The sequence below is a fragment of the Cyprinodon variegatus genome, unplaced genomic scaffold (genome assembly GCF_000732505.1).
Source record: "Cyprinodon variegatus isolate N-32 unplaced genomic scaffold, C_variegatus-1.0 Scaffold367, whole genome shotgun sequence".
Classification (NCBI taxonomy): Eukaryota; Metazoa; Chordata; class Actinopteri; order Cyprinodontiformes; family Cyprinodontidae; genus Cyprinodon; species Cyprinodon variegatus.
In genome coordinates this window covers 425,998-436,599 of record NW_015150820.1, presented here as the reverse complement: position 1 = coordinate 436,599, position 10,602 = coordinate 425,998, and the positions used below count along the sequence as shown (strand labels likewise).

General features: G+C 37.6%; 1 protein-coding gene across 2 annotated transcripts in view; it reads right to left on the bottom strand.

The window, feature by feature from the left end:
- LOC107092104 (stAR-related lipid transfer protein 13-like) overlaps positions 1-6,845 on the bottom strand; it is an 80,077-nt gene extending 73,232 nt beyond the window's left edge. For both annotated transcript variants that reach the window (XM_015386392.1, XM_015386393.1), the window contains exons 1-2: positions 6,655-6,845; positions 3,578-4,553 (exon numbers count right to left, since the gene is read on the bottom strand). In XM_015386392.1, the coding sequence (XP_015241878.1) occupies positions 3,578-4,441 (864 nt within the window). In that variant the 5' untranslated portion in view covers positions 4,442-4,553; positions 6,655-6,845. The remainder of the gene's footprint in view (positions 1-3,577; positions 4,554-6,654) is intronic.
- Positions 6,846-10,602: the final 3,757 nt, after the last annotated feature.

Here is a 10,602-nt window from a genome sequence, read left to right as displayed (position 1 = left end):
TATATATATATATGTTTATATTTGCCCCATCATGAAAAAATAATACTCACTCCTGAGATAGTGCTTTTAAGAATATGACGTCTCAATAAATGACCAAAAGTGTAAATGTGTGCAGGATAATGAGGTTGTACAAAAAGCTACATTAGGGACCACGGATTGTATCTTTGGACGCCTCAATAAATGTGCATACTGCTTTAACAAAGCATTTTTTTAACAATTTTTCCCAAGCTGCAAATCACTCTTGATTATGCTGCAAGTCTTAACCATATTATACTTCTTAATCTTGTTACACATGGTCTTCTTGCATTATCTTCTAGTTGTGGGTGCATTACAGACCAGACACCAGGCACCATTCATCCCGATTACCACCCAGGGTCAGCTGACTGAGCGAGATCTGGGAGAAAGTAACTCCTTCCACTCAATCCCTGAGGAATGCTCTAAATTTGTCTGCTTCTCTGGTGCCCTCTCAGGTCTAAAGGATTACTCTGGGCCATCAAGAGGAAAGAAAATTTAAGTTTCTCAATTTATAAGATTTCTTAATTTATAATATAAGATGTTCGTTAATGTATTCATATGTTTAGACAGTTCAGAACTCTATCTCTGGGTTACAAACCAAGGAGATTCCTCTGGTGAAAAAACAAAGAACAAACTATGCCAGCTAGAAGTGAAGCAGAGGGAAATTCATTTATTTTGATTTTAAGTGACACTTTAGCACTTTTTATTATCTATTATGATTGTTTAATTCAAGAGGAAGACACTAAAATAGAAACAGACACTAAACCATTGGTCGGGGGAAAAAAGCTCAACTGTTTAGGCCAAAAACATATAAGAAAAGGAAGCCGAGGATCTTGTGAGCCGGACTGCTAATTACCCCCTCGTGTTAGACGAGCAGAAATGCAAGAAACAGATGCCCTGTTTTCTGGCTTTCACTCATGCAAAGTCTGGGACATAGTCACAAAGTGTCTTTGTAGTGACATCCCCTCAAGGTGCTGTTTGGGAATGCGGACACTTCCCCTCAGAATGAGACAAATTCCAGAGGGCACATTGACGCTCAAGTGAGAATCGTCACTTAATTCATTTCTTCATTCCCTTTCCTCTAAATGTGGCCCTGGGAGTTACATAAATGCTCACCACCATGGGAACTGAGCTGCAGTAAGTCATTCCATGAGTTAGATGCCATGTTATCTTTAGGGGATGACACAAAGTGAACAGACTATAACTTTATCAGCACAATTTGGAGACATTGTGGAACCCCAACATTGGGGCTTTGAGATGGAAATGAGGAGTTAAGTGTGTGAGCTCTGGGCTCACTGCCTAGTCTGTGCCACCCACTGAGAGTGCCAGAGATCACCATGGAGGTATCCCAAAGTAGCAACCGGTCATGCGAAAAGGGCATGGGCTACCTGGCTACTCAAAGGAATAAATTACATTGCTAATAGTCTACAGTACAAATCAGGATGAGAACATGGGCATGTTGGGGTGGAAGGAATAAAATATATTGGTCAAATGTGCCTTCTGACATATGTGAGTTCATCAGTAAAGACACACGAGATGAGAGACTTTGAACTTTGTGCATATAGTGCCCTCACTTGGTTAACAAATGCATCCACAGCTTGTTTCAGAAATGATTGAAGCATTAGGTATCCCTGAGTTTCTGCATTTAAAACTATAAAAACTGTGTTCATATAATCTTTATGGCTTTCATATCAGAGTGTCTCATGATCCTCCAAAAGAATATTTTTGTAAAGACAATTATTCCTTCAATTTAGAGACATCCAAAAATTATTAAAGACAATCATTTATAAACCCTGAATTTTTAAGAGTAATTCCACATAAATTGCATTTATGCCTTGACATTTACTAGGCCATTTTGATCCATAAAGTAATTATCCTTAGATTTAAATAATTTATTTGCAGCACTAACTGTAAGTTTTCATGTTTTCTTCCAACATTTCCAGCTTTTTGGCTCCATCAATTTTCCAACTAACTGGGAAACATTTGTGTCCTTGGTTTTTCATGGAGATGAAAAACTTCATTTAACTCTTATCTGATTAGAGGACCTTCAACATGTGCAAAAGGGAAAGTTTACCTGTCCAGAATCTTTCATCTGAGCTATGAATTTTCTGTGTCTCCAGAATCACCATAAGCCTGTTTGAGGTTAAGTCTTAATTTTTAATAGAAAATAATGTATCTGTTTAAAAAAAAAATACAGGAATGTTATGATTGTTATATGTGTCCTCTTTTGCTTTGCATCTCACTCTACTAAGCAATAAAAAGATTTGTGGTTTGATGGCATGGGGAGCATTTACTGCACTCCTTTGGATAATATTTACAACACACTCCCTGGATTCTCTGCATTCTTGCTACTCTCTCCAAAACAACCCATTCAGAGCTGAGTGTCATTCTGCATGTAAAGCCAGTATTATCTGGATGTCCTAGCACCAGCCAAAGAGGTTAATATATACCAATACACCAATGCATTATGTTTGACTGCTATGAAAAGCATGACAGGTATGTGATGTTGGCTGTATTCCCTCAATGCATAACAAAGCAAATATACAATGGATTACAGTAGACTTTTGAAAGCTTATGTAAGTTTTTAAACAGGCAATAAAAAACAGGAGTGGAGGTCATGTGAAAAGGACACACAGAAACACCTCAAAGAAAAAGGGAGGAGAGGAGGAAGACAGTTAGAAATGGAAGGTGAAGTTCAACAGTAATGTTAGTCCGATTTGGTCTATCAAGCTAAAACCACAGCTAAGGGAGGGGAAATAAAGCAGAAGCTGTCTGAATTCCTCCTGGATCTATGTATGCCTTACAAATGGTCAGCCTGTGCACTCCTGCACTTTTCTATGTTTTATATATCTCTCTAAGAAGCAATAAAAGTTACATTAAACTCATGGATCAAATTTTGCATTAATTATTTGTTTTTAATTTTAATAATGTCTAAATGATAAATCAAATAGTATATATTAAATAATATAGTATAAAATCACTGTAAATTTAATGAGAAAAAGTGTGAACTACTGTTGTTTAAGGTCCATTTGGTGCAAATGCAATGCAACAACATAGATGTGCAGTAGATACATGTAGTTCTACAAAGACACAAAGCACATACGCAAAGGAAAAAGCTGCAAAGCAAAAAATGCAGCGAAAATACAGTCATAAATAGTAGAGAGCAAACAAATGCAAAACCCACTGGGACACATAAATGATGTTAGCATACAACACATGTGGAAATGCCGCAAGTTGCAAAACCTAAAGCAAGTTGCATGCTTCATATCATATTTCATTTAGCATAGAGAACTCCCAACATTCCTAGCTGGTACTTGGTAGCCACAAAGATTCCTACAATCTTTTGAGTAAGAGGATGTATAGGCACAGCTCATGGGTTTTGTTTTCACTCTATATATTTTATATTTATCTATTTATTGTTTGCATCATCTCTCTTTTGCAGCTTTCTTTCTTTACATGTTCGTTGAGTGTTTGTGTATTTTTGTATTTGTAGAACCTGTTTAATTAGCTGTTTTTATGTATCTGCACAGCGTTTGCACCCATGGCCACCGTATAAGCATACCTCCTTGCTGCTTATTTCCTCTTCTGCCTCATAACCGCAGGTGCTGTGTGTTTCATCTGATGAATCCATGCAATCCATTTTCCTCTGTTTCTTCTTAGCCATGGGGAGATGTTTACTGTGAGCCCACTCAAGGACGATGTGAACATCATCTCCATCTCCGTAATCATCATGGTTAGAGTCACCCTTCTCTTTCTCCTCCTCTGAAGATTCTTCACTATCAGAGCTGTCATTGCGAGAAGCATGGCTGTTGATGAAGGATGATTCGGAGCTGTCTGAGAAGGTGATAGTGCTTGGTCTTTGCTTCACAATGTGTGGTAAATCTAAGATTCTTGGACGCAGGTCAGCAGGGATCTCAATGGCTGATGCACATGTCTGACTGATGATTGATCTATTTGAAATTGGCTCCCATGACTTAAAGCGTCTTTGTACACATCCAGGATAAAAGTCTATTGAATGATGAGGCTGAATTTGATCTGTCTGGGATAACTGACTCTCTGCTGCATGAGCAGAAGGTAAAGGGCTACAGCAACAGCCTTCATTTGATGATGGTGATATGGAGAGATCATTTTCTGCAAGAACCTGAGAAGTACCAGGAGCTGCACTAGCAAGGACCTGTTTAGGCCCTGCAGACTCACTTAGTTCTATAGTGTTATAATGGTCAAATGTAAAGCTTTTCTTCAGATTACGTATATCCCCATCTGGCTCCAACTGTGGCCTTATCTCTAAAGGGATAAGGTCACACATAAGATGACATGGTTTTACTGAAGCATTCTCTCCTCCTGTAGAGGATCTTTTTGCCGAAAAGGTCAAGATTTCCACAGGTGCCTGATGTTCTTCCAAACTCGTCCCATATGCAGTCTCCATGTTTTTTTTGTTTTCTAATTACTCATAGTTCAAAACGTAAATCCACAGGTATTTGTGCTTTGTATGGAACATGGCCATGTTTTTTAATCAGAAATACAATCAGTTTGATAGCCTAAAAGAAAAAGAAATAAAAGAGATGAGAGACTTTCTTTAACTTGTAAAACCTAAAAATCATCTTGACAGAACTGATACATGACTTTTAAAAATATCTGCAATATCATACAGAGTAAACATATATTGTATTGTATTTTAATTGGGATTTTATGTGACAAACCATCACAGTCACGAAAAGAATAGATTTTTTGGTTTGCTGGATAGCTTATATTTTCTGGGCCATCCTCTATTTTCATAAAATGGGTCAAATAGATCTCTGTTATATGTTCTGAGCATCACTGAGGTTTCTTTAATGTTAATTTAGCTAACCCCCATATAGTGAACAGATGTATTTGCTGACCTATCATTACATGAAGGGGGACATAATCTATTAAATCAGACAAATGGTTGAACTAGATTTTATTTAGGGTATCAAAGAGTAGAAATTGGTATAAAAGTACAGCATACTTAAACATGCGTAAACTATAAGGTGGCCGCTATAGCCGTATTAAAGTTTGGAAATGATCATGTCAGATAGGCTTGTTGTGCTGTTCAGTTTCAGGATCTTCTTAAAACATTTATTTGCCAAAGTAGTCGCTTATTTCTCTTTCTAACCTTTTCAAATGCCCAGTATGTCATTTTCTATATAATTTGTATATGTTCAGAAATTTGCAGAGCCTTCTTTGAACTAAAATGTTTGTATATAAAGGTAGATTTTTATTTTCTAATGTTAGAAAGGATGCATCTGTTTCCTTCAACTTCATAATAAAACACTTTTTTGTGTGGGTCTTGTAAAGTCCATAGACAGTTTGCTGAATTTGCTGATTGTAATGTGTCAAACAAGCTAAGGGGATGTAAATATTTTTTATGTATTGTTAATCCTCAAATGTTTCCAACAGTTATCACTTTTATTATTACCAAAGTCTCAGTTTTTATAAAGGATAAAAAAATCTAAGTGCATCCCTGGACATTTTTGATTACATCCCAATGTAGCCAAGAGTGTGTAGGGAAATTAAACTCAACATCTGGCTCAGGCTGAACTGTTCAAGTCTGGATCTGCTTCACATATGAGCGGTGACATCACTACATAGAGGAATCTTACTGCTCTTACACAGCGGGTGATTTACAACACTTTACACCATTAATTAGAGCAGAAGATGTCCCCAGTCGGCTACAACTAACATCAACCTTACCCCTCAATTAGGCCATTCTTTAAAAACTCACCTTTGACACTTTCTGAGGCATCCAAAGTACGGGTGGAAAATCAAACACTGAGTTCCTCTATCTCAGCTGTGCAGATGTTTATCATCTTTTCAACCACAAACAACTCTCAGAGAACATTTTGAGATGTGATTAGAGGACAAGAGACTTCCAGAGTATACAGAGTTCAAAAAAGACTTGTTACCAAAGTTTACCTTTTCAAGTTTTAACTGCAAAACCTATAAAATAAGATTTTTATCCTATAATATAATCCCTTGAATTAAAGTTAACATGAAGCAAATAAGTATCAATAAAAATGTGATTTTTTTTTTTTTGCACTATTGTTCCAGTAGAAAACAATATAGAATTTCCAGTAGTGCAGCCCTAACAAACTTGCATTAAAACTAATTTATTATTTTACTTTCTAAAACAACCAAAGCACAACATATTTTGACTGTGCTAAATATGTGTTTAATCTAATGGCATTTTTGCTGCTTTGCAAAAGAAGTAAACAAACATCCATTATACAAAAAACTTGCCCCTGCACAAGGGAATTTGAAGTGTGCAAGCAATGAGAGTTCCCTCTAAGAAACCCCCCTGTTAAAAAGAAAAAAAAACATATGCAAAGTAGCTTGTGTTATTCTGACATGAATGTGAAGTGGAATGAAATGAAAAACAAGAATTCACAGGATGAAAATGTGTGTTGACTGCCAAGGCCAGACCACAACTTACTTAGAATAGCTTCCAGTTCAATTTTCAGCAGAAAGGTCCTGAACATGTCTCCTCATGTAAAAACACCATATAGCATATAATGCTAAACCTCAGCCAGGTAAGATTGGAAAACAAGAATATGAGGATTTTTAGTGAATTCCTTCTTGTAATGCATCAGTGTAAAAATAAAGGAAAACAAAAAGACTTACCTGATGAGTGGAAAACAGATATCTGTGTTGCTTAAACAGTGTCACTGAGATCATGGCAAAACAGTGACAGCTGGGGTTTTTCCAGTAAGAATAGAGAGCTGGGCAGACCCTTGAGGAGCCACTCTTATGTTCCCATAGGTCTATTCTGACAAGCTTGCCATAACCCCCACTTCCTCATGTTCTTTCCTTGGGGAGGTCTAACCAGAAAGCAGTGACTACACCATTGAGAATATGTGTAAGAGCAGAGAGAATGTGTACTGGTTGATAGATGGAAAAGGGGGAGGAGAAAGAGGGAGGCGGGTATGGGGAGGGGAGGGGGGAGGTAAGGCAAAAGTAGTGGTTGGCACTGTGGAAGAAAAAGGTGAAATAAGTTTCCAGGACGCTTAAAGAGCCTGTGAGGAATGACTGAACTTTTGCAGGATCGAGATGAACTGCAGTTGTGATCTTTTGCTTCAAAACAGTGAAGCAAGGAATGCTTTCAAGTCACTGGAGATAAATGCGAAGCACCGTGACTTACAAAACATTGACGATATCATCTTCTTAAGACGCCTTAAAGGTGAACTGAAGGCAAAAGCATGTTTTACAGAATAAGCTTCCATTTGGATATCTTTCTGGCATTATGAATCAACAAAAAGCTCTACAACTATTGGGGCAAAACTGAAAACTTGAAACACACAGGAAAAGCCTTTCTACCCCTATAACATTTTAACTTTGTTGTAATCAAGATATACTCCTTAAAGTTCTCCCTTAAAACGTTATGTTTTAGAACAACATTTCGTCAAACACAAAGCAATTAAGTATTTTAAGAAAAACAATAAAATACAAATGTAAAAAATGTGGGCTGCATTTGTGTTTAGCTCCCTTTACTCTGAATAAATGGAATCAAATAGTGGAATAATTATAAATACAACCTGAAGAAACTCACACAGAGAAAAGCTGCAATTAGAAAAGTTTTATTCAGTTCAATTCTATTTATTCTCTGCAATCACACCAAGCATGCTTGTAGCGACAGTGGAAAGGAAAACCCCTTTTAAACAGGAGGAATCCTCCAGCAGTAGCTGGCTCAGTGTGAGCGCCCATCTGCCGAGGCCGACTGGGGTTAAAGGAGACAGAAGTAAATGTACAGATGCTGACATAAATTAAATTAGGTATTTGGCGCTCGGGCCCGGGGAGAAGACTTTGATGCTGTGAATTATCATTCACTTAGATGAGTAACCTAGAAAAGGGTTAGCGTAGTGTTACCTCAGGGGCCCGGACACTAGTGGTGGAATAAGCCAGAGAGAGAGTGGGACGGAGAATAGTGAGAGTGAGGGAGGAGATAGAGTTGAGGTGGGTGAAAGCTCACTTGCGTAAGGCAGAAACAAGGTAGGCCAGGAGCAAGATGAAGTGGATATTGAAAGATGATTGGACTTGGAGGAGTTGCTGTCCTGAGATGATTGGCTGGAGCTGAACAAGGGGCATCCCAGGTGGATCAGGTGAAGCTGATAAAGAGTCTTCCAGATGGAAATTTCACTTTAGCTGCCTCTGTATAGTCCACAAATCTGGCAGAAGAAGGCCACATACAAGCTGGACAAAGGTGGCCTTGTTATATAGGACCAAAAAAAAAGTTATTTTTTCGCCAACACTGCTCTTCATATTGGGTACATCCTCTAACCTGTATGGTGATGGCAGCATCATGTTATGGGTCATCACCATACTCCTTATACCAAGTTATATAATGTGTTAGATTATAATGGGATGACCTTGATTCTCAGTATTCAAGATCAAACAGAAGTGATGAGTTGGTGAAAGCAGTTTGAAGTTCTTCCCCATCATCTATCCACGGGTTTTTCAGGAAAGTGTTGACAAAGTCAATGTTTTCAGATATAATAATGATTAAATCATGGAAATCACGTCTTCTTGATTTAACTTCTTTTTCATTTTTACCTTTTTTTCAACCTTTGCTTGTACCTATTTTTCTTTATTAAGTATTTGCATTATTGCCTTCATCTCTATTGATTGTAAATGAATCCTTGTTTTTATGGCGGTTCTCAGACTGCCTGGAGGACACAAATACCCCTTTCTGACTGGCCAAAAATCCGGTTTCAACCCAGGACTAATCAACTTTTAGTAGCTGTGGGAACAGCTCACTGGTGCTTGTCTACCAGGGTCAAACAACTCGCCAAGCGACCAGTGTTAAAGTTGCCTCGGCTCTGATCGTCATGATGTGGGAACACCAGGCCCGGTTCAAAACCAAGAATTTATGTGATACCCTTGAGTGCAATTTACGGACATCGGTACACCACGCAAGCCACGTCTGATCTAACAAGCCGAAACAACTTTGTATAATTCCATAAACATGACGCAGCACTGGTGATAGGGATTTGGACAGAAAAAAGAACGAAACAATAAAGCACAATTACTACACCCTAGCTCCCTTACATGTTGTTCTCAATTGTTTACTTTCCTGATTTCTGTCACACTGTAGACATCAACACTAACCCAGGAATCCTCAAGCATAGCTATTACTGCCTGTTCCAAGTAAACATTATGACAAATCTAACACTATCTAAATGCTTGTTTTCATTTAAAACATAACATTATTGCAAAATTGGCCGTCATTGAATACAAGTTTCCCCCCCACCTTTTTATAACTGTATAACCTAATAACATAACCCTATGTTAGCAATTCCTACAGCTGAGAATATTTTGTGTTTTAAGAACTTTCATTCTGAAATTCCAGAAGATGACTGCACAACTCAGCAGCCCCAACACAATTAAGAGCTACTTAACAACCTAAGGTATTTGTGTAAGGTATTCTTTGAGTAAAATGAAAGACATTCCAGACACCCCTGATAGATATATCAGTTTACATCTCCTCTTTTGTGTGGATTTTTAGTTGTAATAAACAGTTGGTCTATTAAAGAAACATATTTTTCCTTGATTGTGCAGAAACATGTAAATGTGACTTGAGGGATTTTAAACAAAATGTACAACAATCAATTTATTTCTTACAAACAGCAGTAAAATGTTGGCAGCTCCATCTCAAAGAAGGGGCAAAAATAGAAAAAGGAGCACAGGAGGATAACAAGCATTACAAAGAGAAATCTATCAGAGATGTGAACAGTCCAAGGTCAGTGGGAGTGAGAAAGGCTCAGCTTAACCACAGCTGGACGTTCTCACAAGCAAGAAAAACACCGGCTTAGCTTTTAAAGAAAAACAAGTCAGAATCAGCCAAACCTGGAGCAAAAACAATAACAGAGTGAGATTACTGTTCTTTGTCCAAAAATATCACATAACACTGAATTAATGTCCACCTCTAAAGCTTCTGAATCCCAATACCTTCAGCAAATCTTTTTATGTTTTCCCTTTTTCTTTATCCTATAAGCTTATCATTATTAAACATTTGCTTGACTCAATGGAAGCTGGATATTAAAAAGCTTTTCTTGGTGTAAATTAAAGTTAATTTAAACAGGTTAATTTTATGGCATTAACTGTACTTTTGGGTATGATACTTAAATATTTATAAGGGTTAAAATTAGGATGTTTTGAAGTCCCTTCGAGAAGCTTACTGGGAACCAGAAGCTACTGGAACAATAGTGTGACTCTCTATAATGAAGTTCAACATCAAACTTCAATGGCAAAGAGAGAAACCCCGAGTCTAAATCATACATGTTTAATCAGACTGAATCTGCTGCTTCTCACATGGGAATTACTGGAAGGAAATATATTCTGAGGAGGTTTTATCTTTAAACATGAAAGAACTTGAGCTATTCGGGTCAACAGAGGCAAGAAAGCTTTTTATGCTTTAAACCTATGAACACTGTGCTTTCCAGCATGGTGGCGGCAACAGCTTGCATATTGCCAATAATAACACAATGCTGTTCGGGGTCAAAAGTGAAGTTTTCAAAGCAAAGAACATTGCACCAATTAATGGCGAATGCTTCATGGGGAGGGATGGTTTCCTTT